This window comes from Nerophis lumbriciformis, linkage group LG26 (genome assembly GCF_033978685.3).
Source record: "Nerophis lumbriciformis linkage group LG26, RoL_Nlum_v2.1, whole genome shotgun sequence".
Lineage (NCBI taxonomy): Eukaryota > Metazoa > Chordata > Actinopteri > Syngnathiformes > Syngnathidae > Nerophis > Nerophis lumbriciformis.
The window spans coordinates 5,625,685-5,643,584 of record NC_084573.2 but is presented as its reverse complement, the minus strand read 5'-3'; the positions used below and the strand labels follow the sequence as shown (position 1 = coordinate 5,643,584).

The 17,900-nt window shown below is 42.2% G+C and overlaps 1 protein-coding gene across 5 annotated transcripts in view; it reads right to left on the bottom strand.

Annotated features, from left to right (window-relative positions):
• LOC133623968 (uncharacterized) overlaps nucleotides 1-17,900 on the bottom strand; it is a 289,936-nt gene that overhangs the window by 208,920 nt on the left and 63,116 nt on the right. For 3 of the 5 annotated variants that reach the window (XM_061987518.2, XM_072916169.1, XM_061987519.2), the window contains one exon: nucleotides 13,116-16,094. The exons of 1 other annotated variant lie outside the window; for it this stretch is intronic. In XM_061987518.2, coding sequence (XP_061843502.2) covers nucleotides 14,761-16,094 — 1,334 coding nt within the window. In that variant the 3' untranslated portion in view covers nucleotides 13,116-14,760. Of the gene's footprint in view, nucleotides 1-5,135; nucleotides 5,581-13,115; nucleotides 16,095-17,900 lie in introns of those variants that run through there. One more of the 5 variants, XM_072916168.1, reaches the window with a different exon arrangement.

Sequence of the window (17,900 nt, the reverse complement as noted above, 5' to 3'; positions counted from 1 at the left end):
TTTCGGCTCCAGGTTGGTGACTTTGTGCTTACATGGACGCAAATTCCAGTGGGATTTTGTCATCGCCGCCATCACCATCCCCATTATTGGCGCGGATTTTCTGTGTGCTAATGGACTGCTTGTTGATGTTGCTAACCGCCGACTGATTGATGCTGTGTCTTTTTCAACTTTTACATGTAAGGCGGGGGGACTTGGACCGTTAAAGGGGAACATTATCACCAGACCTATGTAAGCGTCAATATATACAGGTAAAAGCCAGTAAATTAGAATATTTTGAAAAACTTGATTTATTTCAGTAATTGCATTCAAAAGGTGTAACTTTTGAGCAGGTCAGCAGCAGGAAGCATGAAGTGCTCTAAAACTTGCTGGTAGACGGCTTCGTTGACCCTGGATCTCAGGAAACAGAGTGGACCGACACCAGCAGATGACATGGCACCCCAAACCATCACTGATGGTGGAAATTTTACACTAGACTTCAGGCAACGTGGATCCTGTGCCTCTCCTGTCTTCCTCCAGACTCTGGGACCTCGATTTCCAAAGGAAATGCAAAATTTGCATGGTTGGGTGATGGTTTGGGGTGCCATGTCATCTGCTGGTGTCGGTCCACTCTGTTTCCTGAGATCCAGGGTCAACGCAGCCGTCTACCAGCAAGTTTTAGAGCACTTCATGCTTCCTGCTGCTGACCTGCTCTATGGAGATGGAGATTTCAAGTTCCAACAGGACTTGGCGCCTGCACACAGCGCAAAATCTACCCGTGCCTGGTTTACGGACCATGGTATTTCTGTTCTAAATTGGCCCGCCAACTCCCCTGACCTTAGCCCCATAGAAAATCTGTGGGGTATTGTGAAAAGGAAGATGCAGAATGCCAGACCCAAAAACGCAGAAGAGTTGAAGGCCACTATCAGAGCAACCTGGGCTCTCATAACACCTGAGCAGTGCCAGAAACTCATCGACTCCATGCCACGCCGCATTAACGCAGTAATTGAGGCAAAAGGAGCTCCAACCAAGTATTGAGTATTGTACATGCTCATATTTTTCATTTTCATACTTTTCAGTTGGCCAACATTTCTAAAAATCCCTTTTTTGTATTAGCCTTAAGTAATATTCTAATTTTGTGACACACGGAATTTTGGATTTTCATTTGTTGCCACTTCAAATCATCAAAATTAAATGAAATAAACATTTGAATGCATCAGTCTGTGTGCAATGAATAAATATAATGTACAAGTTACACCTTTTGAATGCAATTACTGAAATAAATCAAGTTTTTCAAAATATTCTAATTTACTGGCTTTTACCTGTACTTTGATGTTGCAGAAAAAAGACCATATATTTTTTTAACCGATTTCCGAACTCTAAATGGGTGAATTTTGGCGAATTAAACGCCTTTCTATTATTCGCTCTCAGAGCGATGACGTCACATCGGGAAGCAATATGCCATTTTCTCAAACACCGAGTCAAATCAGCTCTGTTATTTTCCATTTTTTCGACTGTTTTCCGTACCTTGGAGACATCATGCCTCGTCGGTGTGTTGTCGGAGGGTGTAACAACACCAACAGGGACGGATTCAAGTTGCACCAGTGGCCCAAAGATGCGAAAGTGGCAAGAAATTGGACGGAATCTGTTCAAAATACGAGGGTGTGGGGAAAGCCGACGAAATGGTCAGTCGTTTGTTCCGCACACTTTTTTTTTTTTTTTTTTTTTTAATTAAATCAACATAGAAAAGAACACACAATACACTTTCAACTAGTGCATCAACCCCCCCCCCCCCCCCCCCCCAAAAAAAAACCCTCCCTCCCCCATTCACACTCATACACACCCACTCACACAAAAGGGGTTGTTTATTTCTGCTATCATTATTCTGGTTCCCAAAACATGGACAACACTTTTGCAAGGGACACAACACAGTCCCTGAAGCACACTTGATTGTTTGTGCTGCTGGTCCACTAACATTTTCATTTACCGTATTTTCCGCACCATAAGCCGCCCTGGGTTATAAGCCGCGCCTTCAATGAACGGCATATTTCAAAACTTTGTCCACCTATAAGCCGCCCCGTGTTGTAAGCCGCATCTAACTGCGCTAAAGGAATGTCAAAAAAACAGTCAGATAGGTCAGTCAAACTTTAATAATATATTAAAAACCAGCGTGATGTGGGCGCGCATGGAGTCGTATATCAACATGGACGGAGCTGCGTGAAAAAAGCCACCCGGCCTCTTCGCGTAAACTTACCTTAACCACTCGCTCATCTTTTCTTCATCCATCCATCCCTTCGAGTTAGCTTTTATGATGACGCCGGCTGGAAAGGTCTCTTTTGGCAAGGTATTCCTTTTGAATATCACCATGGGTGGAAGTTTCTGGCCATTAGCATGGCAAGCTAGAACCACAGTGAAGGATGACTTCTCATTCCCTGTGGTGCGAATATTCACCGTACGTGCTCCCGTTGTATCCACAGTGCGGTTCACGGGAATATCAAAAGTCAGTGGAACCTCGTCCATGTTGATAATGTTCTCTGGCCGGATCTTTTTTTCAGCTATCTTGTTTTTACAATATGCACGGAAAGTAGCCAGCTTTTCTTGAAAGTCTTTAGGCAGTTGCTGTGAAATAGTAGTCCGTGTGCGGATGGAGAGATTGCGTCTTTTCATGAACCGGAAACCTGTCGCTTAGTAGGAGCCATTTTGTGGTCTTTACAGATGTAAACACACAAAGGAAATGAAACGTAATATCCGCGCGCTTCTTCTTCTTCTACGCGGGCGGGTGGTTGCTTACAGTAGAAGAAGAAGCGCTTCCTGTTCTATGGGGGCGGGTGCTTACCTTGGCGGTTGCTTGCGTAGAAGAAGAAGCACTTCCTCTTCTACGGGGAAAAAAGATGGCGGCTGTTTACCGTAGTTGCGAGACCGAAACTTTATGAAAATGAATCTTAATATTAATCCATATATAAAGCGCACCGGGTTATAAGCCGCACTGTCAGCTTTTAAGTAAATTTGTGGTTTTTAGGTGCGGCTAATAGTGCGGAAAATACGGTACTGGGAACTGATTTTTAATGTTTTAACCCTTCTGAAATTGTGATAATGTTCCCCTTTAACACATGCTAATTATTTAGTATCTGGTGACGTTTTTCAGCATTTGGGAAGCTGTTTTTATACCCAATCATGGCACCCACCTGTTCCCAATTATCCTGCACACCTGTGGGATGTTCCAAATAAGTGTTTGATGAGCATTCCTCAACTTTATCAGTATTTATTGCCACCTTTCCCAACTTCTTTGTCACGTGTTGCTGGCATCAAATTCTAAAGTTAATGATTATTTGCAACAACAAAAAAATGTTTATCAGTTTGAACATCAAATATGTTGTCTTTGTAGCATATTCAACTGAATATGGGTTGAAAATAAGGCTGAAACGACGCGTCGACGTCATCGATTACATAAATATGTCGACGCTGTTTTTGTGCGTCGACGCGTCGCATACCGTATTTCCTTGAATAGCCGCCGGGGCTAATTAATTTAAAACCTCTTCTCACTCCTGCCCTTACCAAAAGGCGTGGGGTAAATTTAGGCCTGCGCTTATAAATTTGAGTGATGTAAGGATACCATCATGAAAAGCACATTTAATAAAAAATAAAAAAACGTTATTATGGTCTTACCTTTACTTATGAGTCCATGCGCAGCTGCTTCTGATCAAAAGCATCGATAACTTGTTTATAGAAGTCTTCCTTATCTTTCTTCAGTTTTAAAAGTCTCTCTGTCTCGATTGAGATCTTCCTTTAAGTATTACCTCCTGCTTCCATTGAAAGTCCAGTTTAGAAAACTGTTTTATTTTAGATATGTAATCCTCCATGTTAAAAGTGCAGGCAAACGATCGCTGCTCACTCCTGTTGCTTGTTGTCTTCTTCTGCAGCACCGGTCTTCTGCAGTACCGGTAGTCGCAAGAAGGATCACTAGCGCCCTCTACCAGCAGGAGGCGGGAGTCATTTAATGACTCATATTTGACACACGCAGCTACGGTATATTAATAAAACATAGCTGCTTACTGTTCTTTTTAGCATATTCAATAGCTTGGACCTTAAATCCTACTGAATAGCTCTTAATCTTCTTCCCTTTATGCGATTTCAAATTATTGAAATCAGCCTCCTTCATTTTGAAAATGATGACAGGTGAAGTGTCACTCATGACGTGACGAAATTGACCCTGCGGAAGTTCTAGAAATATGCTAATTATTTTGCGAAACGAGTTTGACCCGGCGAAAATTCCAGACATGCGCTAATAAAATTAATATTTTGCGAAATGAGTTTGAGCCGGCGATAAGGCCAAGCATGCGCTAATTATTTTGCGAAACGAGTTTGACCCGGCAGTAATTCGAGGCATACGAATACAATATTCAAGGAAATACGCACCTTTTTGTATTGGATGTTTATCTTTATTTTTGCACATTTTAAAGCAAAATAAGCAATACTTTTACTTTTGAAATGCTTATACTATTGCAGAATATTAACATTTGCACTGTATGTTTATTTTATATTTGCACATTAAAAAGCAAATAAGCTACTTGTAATTTTGTTAAATGTTAAAAGTTTTAAATGTTTACATTGTTACAGAATATTTTGTCATGTTGTTGTCAATTTTGACTGAGTGGCCATACTTTTTTTTTGTAAATAAAAGCCATGCCTTTTGAAAAAACTGGCCTACATTTATTTTTTCATCTTCATTTTGAATAAAAAAATAATCGGTAAAGGAAAAATAATCTATAGATTAACCGATTAATCGAAAAAATAATCTATAGATTAATCGATAGAAAAATAATCGTTAGCTGCAGCCTTAGTTGAAAATGATTTGCAAATCATTGTATTCCGTTTATATTTACATCTAACACAATTTCCCAACTCATATGGAAACGGGGTTGGTACATATCTGATTAAAAACAACATTATTTTAGTTATTCTAATTATAAGTGTGCCAAATCACCTATATTTAAACATTATCTAATGGAAATGACTGCTGTCTGATAATCACATTAATAACACAATAACAATCATGTGTCTGAGTACACCTATTAATCAAAATTAATCTAACACGTCATGTTCATGTTAATGATGGAATATAAAGTTAGTAAAGATGTGAGAGTAAGAAGTAAACAAACCTGTTCTGTGTAACACAACTTGAGGTTTCTTGTAAACAGCCTCCAGTAGTTGATGTAGTCTTTTGTTCTCTTCTTTTGTTCTGGAAAGTTCCTCTTTGTACTCTGCGATCGTTCTTTCGCACATTTTCACACAATCACAACACTTTACACTCACACTTGATCTTAACTAAGCGATGTGTTGATCAAATCCGCGTCTCTTGGTTAGCAGCTAACAAGCTAAGCTAACTAGCACGCTAAGCTAACTAGCGCGCTAAAACAACTAGCAAGCTAAGCGGGCCTAATAATGTCCAAAGTTGACTGAGACGAGTGGAGTTTATCCTGACACGGAGGATGAATAAAGTGTAGTTAGTAGCGATGTGAGGAGATGTGCCGAGGCTTAGAAGCGTGTGTGGAGTGAAGGAGGACTTTGCTGCAAAGCGCATATCCTCCACGCATGCGTCACTTAGGGGCGGGGCCAAAGACTCATAGCGATGGGCAAGTCATGAACGATTCATTCTAAATGTATGTTTTCATGGTGTCTACTAGAGATGCGCGGTTTGCGGACACAACCGCGGAGTCCGCGGATTATCCACGGATCGGGCGGATGAAATTTAAAAAAATAAGATTGTATCCGCTCGCGGGTCGGGTCGGGCGGATTAATTAGATTTTTTTTTTTTTTTTTTTTTTTTTTTTTGCGGGTGGCAGTTAAACCAATTGGGAAATATATATACATAGTTAAATGTTGTTACCCACATACGAAAAACGAGCAGGCACCTGCAGCATATGCCACAACAGAAGAAGAAAAAAAAAAGAGATGGACACTTTTACGGAGCGGAGAAGGGACGCCTCGCCGGGGTCCGGGACCGAGGCCCCTTCCCCCGAGAGGGCCCCACCGGGAGCCGTAGCTGAGGCGATCCGCGAGAAGGGCCCGACGCACGTCCAGGGTCACTACCGCGCCCACCGCACCGACACCCCGCCTCGTCCGCTTTCGCCGCGGCCGGCGTCACGCGCAGCAGGTAAGCAGCTTACCTGCCCGCCACCCCCGTGGCCGGGGGCTCGTAACATGGGTCACTCCGCGCGCTCCGCCCGCGCAGCTTACCTGCTTGCCACCCCTGTTGCCGGGGGCGCGTAACAGGGGTCACTCCGCGCGCAGTGCGCTCACGAAAGGGGTGGGGCTCACCCTGGTTGAGAAAGAGAGCAGGACGGTGGCCATGGAAGTCGGAACCCGCTAAGGGAGTGTGTAACAACCCACCTGCCGAATCAACTAGCCCTGAAATATGGATGGCGGTGGAGCGTGGGCCCATACCTGGCCGTCGCCGGCAGCGAGACGCGCTTGGAGGTGCGCTCAGCGCGGCTCCCATATGATTGCGCACTGGTGTGCGTCTGGGTCGTGACAGCGTGGCACGCGCAAGTCTGTGCTGCGTTGGATCAGTCTCCTTTCTTTAACAGGCAAAAGCTTTATAACCTCCCCATACCTGCCAACTTTTAAATCAGAAAAACCTAGTAGCCAGGGTCCAAGGGCCGCAGGCCCCGGTAGGTCCAGGACAAAGTCCTGGTGGAGGGTTCAGGGCTTCGCCCCCCGACGCAAAATGATTATTAGCATTCAGACAGGTTAAAATGTTGCTAAAACCATCACTTTTCTATCAATCACAGTGACTTTTCAAAACAAAAATATTACAGCAAAAATCATATGGGTTGATTGACATGTTTATTCTGTAAGCTAACTTCAATAGTTTGAAATTATTTTGACAGTTAATGCCAGTTATCCTGTCAACCTTTCACAAGACTTCAATTTGTTAATTAACAGTATGTCGTGCTGTGAAATACAGCCGACAGGATGGCGCACCAAACACGAAGCAAGGCCATGGTGCAGGAGAACAAAGGACTTCTTTCATTTAAGGTTTGTGATAAACCATCAAACTCATTCGTTAAAAGGACTCTATAGTAATATAAAGCGAATTTTTCTGGACATTATCATGCAAGAAAAGTTTATTTTTGGGATCGCGATCACCGCGTAATGATTTTTAAAGGTTGCATTACATTATTAACTGTCCCATGTGATCAGCCAGTGCGATTGGAAGTCCATGCTCAATTATTGCCTCCGTAAATAAAACTTCGGCATTTATCACATCCAAAGAATCTGTTTGAGCGACGAAAAACGTTGAAAGTTTTCCACTTGTATCGCTAGCAACGGCATTAGACTTGTGTATTTTTGTCCCAACGTGGTCTTTTACATCGCTAATTCCTCTGTGTCCGATCGAAAAATCTTGTCTGCACAAGGTGCAATTCGCGTAGTTTTCACCCTTTTTTTTTATTTTTATTAATATTAGATATATAACAACGGGCGGATGGCGGGCTGGTGCAGTTCTGATCAAACGTTACATCGGGTGGATGGCGGATGGTTGACGACTTTCTGCCGCGGTTGCGGATGAAATAAATTGCCTAGCCGCGCATCTCTAGTGTCTACACAAAAAAAACACGGCAACAAATGATCCATCCATCCATTTATCTACCGCGTGTCCCTTTCGGGGTCGCGGGGGGTGCTGGATTCTATCTCAGCTGCATCTTGGCGGAAGGCGGGATACACCCTGGACAAGTCGCCACCTCATCGCAGGGCCAACACAGATAGACAGACAAGTATATAAACTGTATTTGACTTTAAATCAGATAAATATGAAAATAATTAACTAGTACTGTTTTTAATGCACTCACCAAATTTACTGTATAAATTGTTCAAGCTAATAGCATTGTTCTTTACTTAAAAAACAACAACTTGACAATAGTTATTGTTTGCACTATTGGTGTATTTTCTGTGAGTGTTACAGCTACCATTATACTTAAAAATGCTAATTGCTTCTCCTCATACATTGTAGCCTGAGTGTTGGATATTCTAATATTTTTTCAGGGCTGTTTGGCTCGACTGTAATGTGTGCACTAAACACATGGACTGATACAGTCTTGCAATTTATACTACAAGCTACATTATTGCATTCCTCTCATATTGACTCCTACTAGTCATGCTGCATCCTTTCAGTTATATTGAATGTATATGGAACTGTATGTTTATTACTATGCTGGAGTGTAATTATGTTTTAATTGTCATCCAGAGTGTGTGTGCTCCTTTAAAGGGGAACATTATCACAATTTCAGAAGGGTTAAAACCATTAAAAATCAGTTCCCAGTGGCTTATTTTATTTTTCAAAGTTTTTTTCGAAATTTTACCCATCACGCAATATCCCTAAAAAAAGCTTCAAAGTGCCTGATTTTAACCATCGTTATATACACCCGTCCATTTTCCTGTGACGTCACATAGTGATGCCAACACAAACAAACATGGCGGATAGAACAGCAAGATATAGCGACATTAGCTCGGATTCAGACTCGGATTTCAGCGGCTTAAGCGATTCAACAGATTACGCATGTATTGAAACGGATGGTTGTAGTGTGGAGGCAGGTAGCGAAAACGAAATTGAAGAAGAAACTGAAGCTATTGAGCCATATCGGTTTGAACCGTATGCAAGCGAAACCGAGGAAAACGACACGACAGCCAGCGACACGGGAGAAAGCCAGGACGAATTTGGCGATCGCCTTCTAACCAACGATTGGTATGTGTTTGTTTGGCATTAAAGGAAACTAACAACTATGAACTAGGTTTACAGCAAATGAAATACATTTGGCAACAACATGCACTTTGAGAGTGCAGACAGCCCAGTTTTCATCAATTAATATATTCTGTAGACATACCCTCATCCGCTCGCAGATTTCTTTGACTTTATCGTTGGAAATGCATCTGCTTTGAGTGTCGCAGGATATCCACACATTCTTGCCATCTCTGCCGTAGCATAGCTTTCGTCGGTGAAGTGTGCGGAACAAACGTCCAATTTCTTGCCACTTTGGCATCTTTGGGCCACTGGTGCAACTTGAATCCGTCCCTGTTGGTGTTGTTACACCCTCCGACAACACACCGACGAGGCATGATGTCTCCAAGGTACGGAAAACAGTCGAAAAAACGGAAAATAACAGAGCTGATTTGTTTGAGAAAATGGCGGATTGCTTCCCGAAGTTTTTAAGCTTAATTATTGGTAAACACAGCTTATGTATAATAATTTACGTAAAACCGCGAGTAATGATTAAAGTTTTCGTCAATTAATATATTCTGTAGACATACCCTCATCCGCTCTCTTTTCCTGAAAGCTGATCTGTCCAGTTTTGGAGTTGATGTCAGCAAGCCAGGGAAGCTAGGGTCGATATTCTTCTCTTGATCATCTTCGGTGGCATAAGGGACGGTTGCCATCTCTGTCGTAGCATAGCTTTCGTCGGTAAAGTGTGCGGAACAAACGACTGATCATTTGGTCGGCTTTCCCCACACCCTCGTATTTTGAACAAATTTCGTCCAATTTCTTGCCACTTTCGCATCTTTGGGCCACTGGTGCAACTTGAATCTGTCCCTGTTTGTGTTGTTACACCCTCCGACAACACACCGACGAAAGTGAGAAAATGGCGGATTGCTTCCCGATGTGACGTCATCGCTCCGAGAGCGAATAATCGAAAGGCGTTTAATTTGCCAAAATTCACCCATTTAGAGTTCGGAAATCGGTTAAAAATAAATGGTCTTTTTTCTGCAACATCAAGGTATATATTGACGCTTACATAGGTCTGGTGATAATGTTTCCCTTTAAGAATGGCATTACGTGAGGTGAGTGACTGAGTAAGTGAGTGGGCAAGTGAGGTGAGGGAGTGGTAGCAGTTAATGTGCAGGAGCGTTAGTAGCTTAGTGGATGTCCGGTTGGCTTTGTGGAAAACATTAATAAAGTGACAGAGTTGCAACGAATTGACAGCCTCGTCATTCCGACCCAACAGCGGAACTGTTGGGACCCACTGCCGGATAAAGTGGAGGGTGTTACCCCCGACAATACATCGGCCCTGGAGGGAACGTCTCCCTGTCTGGGAGCTGACAATCAGGAAAGGTTTAAAATTCTGCATCCAAGAGAACACAACCATTGCAGCCCATCCATCCATCCATCCATTTTCTTCCGCTTATCCGAGGTCGGGTCGCGGGGGCAGCAGCCTAAGCAGAGAAGCCCGGACTCTCCCCAGCCACTTCGTCCAGCTCCTCCCGGGGGATCCCAGGCGTTCCCAGGCCAGCCAGGAGACATAGTCTTCCCAACGTGTCTTGGGTCTTACCCGTGGCCTCCTGCCGGTCGGACGTGCTCGAAACACCTCCGTAGGGAGGCGTTTAGGTGGCATCCAGACCAGATGCCCAAACCACCTCATCTGGCTCCTCTCCATGTGGAGGAGCAGCGGCTTTACTTTGAGCTCCTCCTGGATGACAGAGCTTCTCACCCTATCTCTAAAGGAGAGCCCCACTTATTTCGGCCGCTTGTACCCGTGATCTTGTCTTTTTGGTCATAACTCAAAGCTCATGACCATAGGTGAGGATGGGAACGTAGATCGACCGGTAAATTGAGAGCTTTGCCTTCCGGCTCAGCTCCTTCTTCACCACAACGGATCGATACAGCGTCCGCATTACTGAAGACGCCGCACCGATCCGCCTGTCGATCTCACGATCCACTCTTCCCTCACTCGTGAACAAGACTCCGAGGTACTTGAACTCCTCCACTTGGGGCAGGGTCTCCTCCCCAACCCGGAGATGGCACCCCACCCTTTCCCGGGCGAGAACTTTGGACTCGGACTTGGAGGTGCTGATTCTCATCCCAGTCGCTTCACACTCGGCTGCGAACCGATCCAGTGAGAGCTGAAGATCCTGGCCAGATGAAGCCATCAGGACCACATCATCTGCAAAAAGCAGAGACCTAATCCTGCAGCCACCAAACCGGATCCTCTCAACGCCTTGACTGCGCCTAGAAATTCTGTCCATAAAAGTTATAAACAGAGTAGTGACAAAGGGCAGCCTTGGCGGAGTCCAACCCTCACTGGAAACGAGTCCGACTTACTGCCGGCAATGCGGACCAAGCTCTGACACTGATCATACAGGGAGCGGACCGCCACAATCAGACAGTCCGATACCCCATACTCTCTGAGCACTCCCCACAGGACTTCCCATGCGTCCAAAAAGTACTAACCCCGTTTCCATTTGAGTTGGGAAAGTGTGTTAGATGTAAATATAAACGGAATACAATGATTTGCAAATCATTTTCAACCCATATTCAGTTGAATATGCTACAAAGACAACATATTTGATGTTCAAACTGATAAACATTTTTTTTTTTTTTGCAAATAATCATTAACTTTAGAATTTGATGCCAGCAACACGTGACAAAGAAGTTGGGAAAGGTGGCAATAAATACTGATAAAGTTGAGGAATGCTCATCAAACACTTATTTGGAACATCCCACAGGTGTGCAGGCTAATTGGGAACAGGTGGGTGCCATGATTGGGTATAAAAACAGCTTCCCAAAAAATGCTCAGTCTTTCACAAGAAAGTACACCCCTTTGTCCACAACTGCGTGAGCAAATAGTCAAACAGTTTAAGAACAACGTTTCTCAAAGTGCAATTGCAAGAAATTTAGGGATTTCAACATCTACGGTCCATAATATCATCAAAAGGTTCAGAGAATCTGGAGAAATCACTCCACGTAAGCGGCATGGCCGGAAACCAACATTGAATGACCGTGACCTTCGATCCCTCAGACGGCACTGTATCAAAAACCGACATCAATCTCTAAAGGATATCACCACATGGGCTCAGGTACACTTCAGAAAACCACTGTCACTAAATACAGTTGGTCGCTACATCTGTAAGTGCAAGTTAAAACTCTATTATGCAAAGCGAAAGCCATTTATCAACAACACCCAGAAACGCAGCCGGCTTCTCTGGGCCTGAGATCATCTAAGATGGACTCATGCAAAGTGGAAAAGTGTTCTGTGGTCTGACGAGTCCACATTTCAAAATCGTTTTTGAAAACTGTGTCCTCCTGAACAAAGAGGAAAAGAACCATCCGGATTGTTCTAGGCGCAAAGTGTAAAAGGCAGCATGTGTGATGGTATGGGGGTGTATTAGTGCCCAAGACATGGGTAACTTACACATCTGTGAAGGCACCATTAACGCTGAAAGGTACATACAGGTTTTGGAGCAACATATGTTGCCATCCAAGCAACGTTACCATGGACGCCCCTGCTTATTTCAGCAAGACAATGCCAAGCCACGTGTTACAACAGCGTGGCTTCATAGTAAAAGAGTGCGGGTACTAGACTGGCCTGCCTGGAGTCCAGACCTGTCTCCCATTGAAAATGTGTGGCGCATTATGAAGCCTACAATACCACAACGGAGACCCCTTTCTTGTGAAAGTCAGAGCATTTTTTGGGAAGCTGTTTTTATACCCAATCATGGCACCCACCTGTTCCCAATTAGCCTGCACACCTGTGGGATGTTCCAAATAAGTGTTTGATGAGCATTCCTCAACTTTATCAGTATTTATTGCCACCTTTCCCAACTTCTTTGTCACGTGTTGCTGGCATCAAATTTTAAAGTTAATGATTATTTGCACAAAAAAAAAATGTTTATCAGTTTGAACATCAAATATGTTGTCTTTGTAGCATATTCAACTGAATATGGGTTGAAAATGATTTGCAAATCATTGTATTCCGTTTATATTTACATCTAACACAATTTCCCAACTCATGTGGAAACGGGGTTTGTAACATCATCTTGCAGGGACATAAGGCATACTTGCCAACCTTGAGACCTCCGATTTCGGGAGGTGGGGGTGGGGGGGGGGGGTGTGGGGCGTGGTTAAGATATATATATATATATATATATATATATATATATATATATATATATATAAGAAATACTTGACTTTCAGTTAATACTAGCTATATATATATATATATATATATATATATATATATATATTTATTTTTTATTACATATATATATATATATATATATATATATATATAAATAAATAAATAAAAGAAATACTTGAATTTCAGTGTTCATTTATTTACACATATACACACACATAACACTCATCTACTCATTGTTGAGTTAAGGGTTGAATTGTCCATCCTTGTTCCATTCTCTGTCACTATTACAGAACACACACATTATACAAATATACATTATAAAATCAATAAGAAAACGGGAGCTCTAATTTGGGAGTCTGAATTAGGATCAGAAGTTCCTATATAAACATTTCGCACTCACGTCGCCTTTATGTATTGATTACTGCAGCTGTGCACTGGATTCATTCACAAATACAAACTACAACTCACAAACACTTTAGAGTTAGGCTCCACCATCAGAATGTGTACTTAAACTTATAAAGATCACATGGATATTATTCTGTGAGTTGATTCACCAAAACTAACCTGTTATACAGGAGGAAAAAGCACACAGGACGTTTCAATTGTTCACAGACTGGTCGCGCTCATCAGAATGACAAGACACTTCCGGTCTGCAGGTGATAGCATTCAATTAGGAAGAAACGCCCTACTGCCCCCTACAGACCAATGTGAATACTGATAAATGTGTAATGACAGCTCCAAAAACGAGTTCAAACCACAAAATAAAATAAATAAATCAACACAAAAATGTGACACATTATGGGTGGGTCACATATGCATGTACAGTAGATGGCAGTATTGTCCTGTTTAAGAGTGTCACAACATTGCTGTTTACGGCAGACCAACTGCTTTACTGTAGACCAAAACGTGACTGCTGTTGTTGTGTGTTGTTACCGCGCTGGGAGGACGTTAATGAAACTGCCTAACAATAAACCCACATAAGAAACCAAGAACTCGCCCTCCATCATTAGCTGTGTATATTGTGGGAAAGCGGACGTGTGAACAGGCTGTCAACGCGTCACTCAGGTCCGCATGGAGCTGGAGGGGGCGTGGCCTCCAGCTCCGCCTGAATTTCGGGAGATTTTCGGGAGAAAATGTGTCCCGGGAGGTTTTCGGGAGAGGCGCTGAATTTCGGGAGTCTCCCAGAAAATCCGGGAGAGTTGGCAAGTATGATGTATGAGGAAGGTATGGACATGGATAGGACTAGAGGGGAGAGAGGAAAAAAGGGGAGAGGAGGCCATGAAGGAAAGTGGAGTGCTAAAAGAGTACATGAAGATGATGAAGGAATAGAAAAGAGGGAAAAGGTTATGGTAGATAATTGCAAGATCATATATAAATTTAAATCAGATCAAGACATGAATGATAATAGTTTGATGACACTGGTTAAGGGGTTAAAGAAGGACATTGGAGAGGTGGAGATGGTGAAATATGTATATCATATAAAAGGAGTTCATCTATGGAATTATCCACAAATAGAAAATAAAATATGTAACACTTCATTATTTCGAAAAACTTATACAAAAACACTAATATGAATAAGTATAAAAGTTAATTATGAATATCTACACATAAAATTATTAATGTATGTAACATATTTATGTACTGTTTATTCTCACCCTTTTCAGTCAAATTGTTCTGTTCATTTTAAAGTACACAAATGTGTATATTAACTCATGTACTTGACTGAAATAAAAGCACTAATCTGAAGTGTCTAATCTATAAATGTTATTAACAAGATTGTGTTACACACACAACAATGATGTCACACATGTTATATGTGCTGATGTTAGAAAGTCAAAAGTGAAAGTTTTGACAGTTTTTTTCAAATCCTGCATCTTCATGTGCTGCTGCTGTTCTCACCAGCACACTTGTGTTTCTCACACTGGTTCTTATAAGAGAATCTTTCACCACACACACTGCAACTCAACGCTTTCTCTCCTGTGTGTGTTCTCATGTGTACTCTAAGAGTGTATAGGCAACGGAAGCTTTTGTTGCAGCTCGAACAGGAGTATGGTTTTTCACCAGAGTGCGTTCTCATGTGTGCTTTGAAATTGTCCCTTCGAGTAAAATCTTTACCGCAGATTACACATGAAAAAGGTTTTTCTCCAGTGTGTGTTCTCATGTGTACTTTTAAACTTTGATTTAGTAGAAAACTTTTACCACATTCTGAGCAGGAAAAGGGGTTTTCGCCAGTGTGTATTCTCATGTGTACTTGTAAATTTTGATTTTTTACAAAACTTTTACCACATTCTGAGCAAGAAAAAGGGTTTTCTCCAGTGTGTATTCTCATGTGTGCTTTTAAACTTTGATTTACTAGAAAACTTTGATCACATTCTGAGCAGGAAAAAGGTTTTTCTCCCGTGTGTAGTCTCATGTGTACTTTTAAATTTTGCTTTTTTACAAAACTTTTACCACATTCTGAGCAGGAAAAAGGGGTTTCTCCAGTGTGTATTCCCATGTGTTCTTTTAAACTTCGATTTTCTACAAAACTTTTACCACACTCTGAGCAGGAAAAAGGTTTTTCTCCAGAGTGTATTCTCATGTGTGCTTTGAAATTGGGCCTTTGAGTAAAATCTTTACCGCAGATTGAACACGAAAAGGGTTTTTCTCCAGTGTGTGTTCTCATGTGTTCTTTTAAACTTTGATTTACTGCAAAACTTTTACCACATTCTGAGCAGGAAAAAGGTTTTTCTCCAGTGTGTGTTCTCATGTGTCTTTTCATATTGCGACGAACATTAAAAGTTTTGTCACAGAGAGAACATGTGAAGTGTGTGTTGTCAGTGTGACATGTCTTATCATCTTTAGAGTCTTCATCATCAGTGTCAGGAGAGTGTGACGTTGTGTCCTCACTATCTGATAGTGGAGCTAAGAGCTTGTCTGCTTGTGATCCTCCACAGTGGTCTCCATCAGCTTCTGTTGTCATGTGTTGAGTTGAGCTGCTGCTTGGAGGCTCCTCACTTTCAATTTTGACCTCATCATCTTCACTCTTCACACTGATGAGGTGTCTCTTGTCTTCCTCTATGAAGTGGGGGGACAGCCGCTGTTCTTCTTCATCTTTAAAGTAAGGGGGCTGTGGCTCCTCTTCTTTCACGTGGAGGTGCTGTGACCTCTTCTGCTCCACACTGGAGGACCCCTCCTGCTGCTCAGGTGGACGATATTTTTCACAGACGTCTGCAGGACACAAGAAGGGATCGACATACATAAGATTTTACCAATTCAGATTTCATTTTCGATTCTGCTTTTACGATTTGGTTATTTGTGGACTCACTTTTGCTTTCACATTCAGTAAAAAGGAGAAGAAACAGGTCGATTAGCGTCAACTTTGACTAGTTGAGAAGTAACATGAGCGTACAAAGCCAACAGTGAGGTCTTAAGAGGCACAGATTTTACGGGTCCCCCATGAGGTGCCAAAAGGCCCTAAGGCATACTTGTCAACCCTCCCGAATTTTCCGGGAGGCTCCCGAAATTCAGCGCCTCTCCCGAAAACCTCCCGGGACAAATATTCTCACGGCAATCTCCCAATTTTCAGCCAGAGCTGGAGGCCACGCCCCCTCCAGCTCCATGCGGACCTGAGTGAGGACAGCCTGTTTTCACGTCCGCTTTCCCACGATATAAACAGCGTGCCTGCCCAATCACGCTACAACATCTAGGGCTTTTAGAGAGTGCAGTGCACAACTGCGCACACAACAAGGAGACGAAGCAGAAGAACAAGGAAGATACAGCCATGGCGACGCCGACGACGAGTAAGATGAAGAAATACGCTTGTAAGTTCCAAAACAAATGGAAACAAGAATTTCAGTTTATCCAGGACAGTTCAAAGGGGAAGGGGTATGCTGCCTGTTAAATTTTGTAGAACATACTTCTCCATTGAACACGATGGCTGAACGGATATACTCAAAGCGGCGGCAATGCAGCACCGGTCCCAGCCCAGTATTTTGGGCCACCTCGCTAAATGGAGACCCGATGGTGTAACATATGCCGAGACAAAGATGGCTATGCTGATAGCTAGAAGCAACATCCCGTTCTCATTTGCGGATGTCTTCAACAAATCCGTGAAGGATACGTTCCCGGATTCAGAGATCGCTCGCCAGTACACAAATGGCAGAACAAAGGCTACTCAAATAGTGAAAGGTAAGTGTTTTTTTTTTAGTAAGCAGTAAGCACAGTACAGTTAGTAGAACAATTGTGTTTTCATGACTGTGTATTTAGTATGTATGTAGTATATAAGGCTGTGCTTCTGGCTGCAAAGCATTGCACTTTCAAGTACAACAATGAGTAGATGAGTGTTATGTGTGTGTGTATATGTGTAAATAAATGAACACTGAAAATCAAGTATTTATTTTATTTATATATAGATATATAATAAAATAAATAAATATATATATATATATATATATATATAGCTAGAATTCACTAAAAGTCAAGTATTTCTTATATATTTATATATATATATATATATATATTCTAGTTGTAAATATACTCCTCCCCTCTTAATCACGCCCCCGACCCCGACCACGCCCCCCACCCCTCCACCCCTCCACCTCCCGAAATCGGAGGTCTCAAGGTTGGCAAGTATGCCCTAAGGACAATATTCTGCTTTGAAAATATCTTTCAAATGAAAATATTTTTGGCAAGAAATTAACAAAATACTACACGTTATTTTGTGGCAATTACAAAAGAATGTCCAGTATAATTCTCAGGGCATTCAATCAATCACAACTGGACTGTTAAACTGAACATATATACATAAATATACAGTATATAAATATATATATATATATATATACACACCCCGTCTTCCACCCGATTGTAGCTGGGATAACTCCCGCACCCCCCGCGACTCCGAAAGGGATAAGCGGTAGAAAATGGATGGATGGATATATATACATATACACATGCATATATACAGTCACGATCAAAAGTTTACATACACTTGTAAAGAACATCATGTCATGGCTGTCTTGAGTTTACAATCAT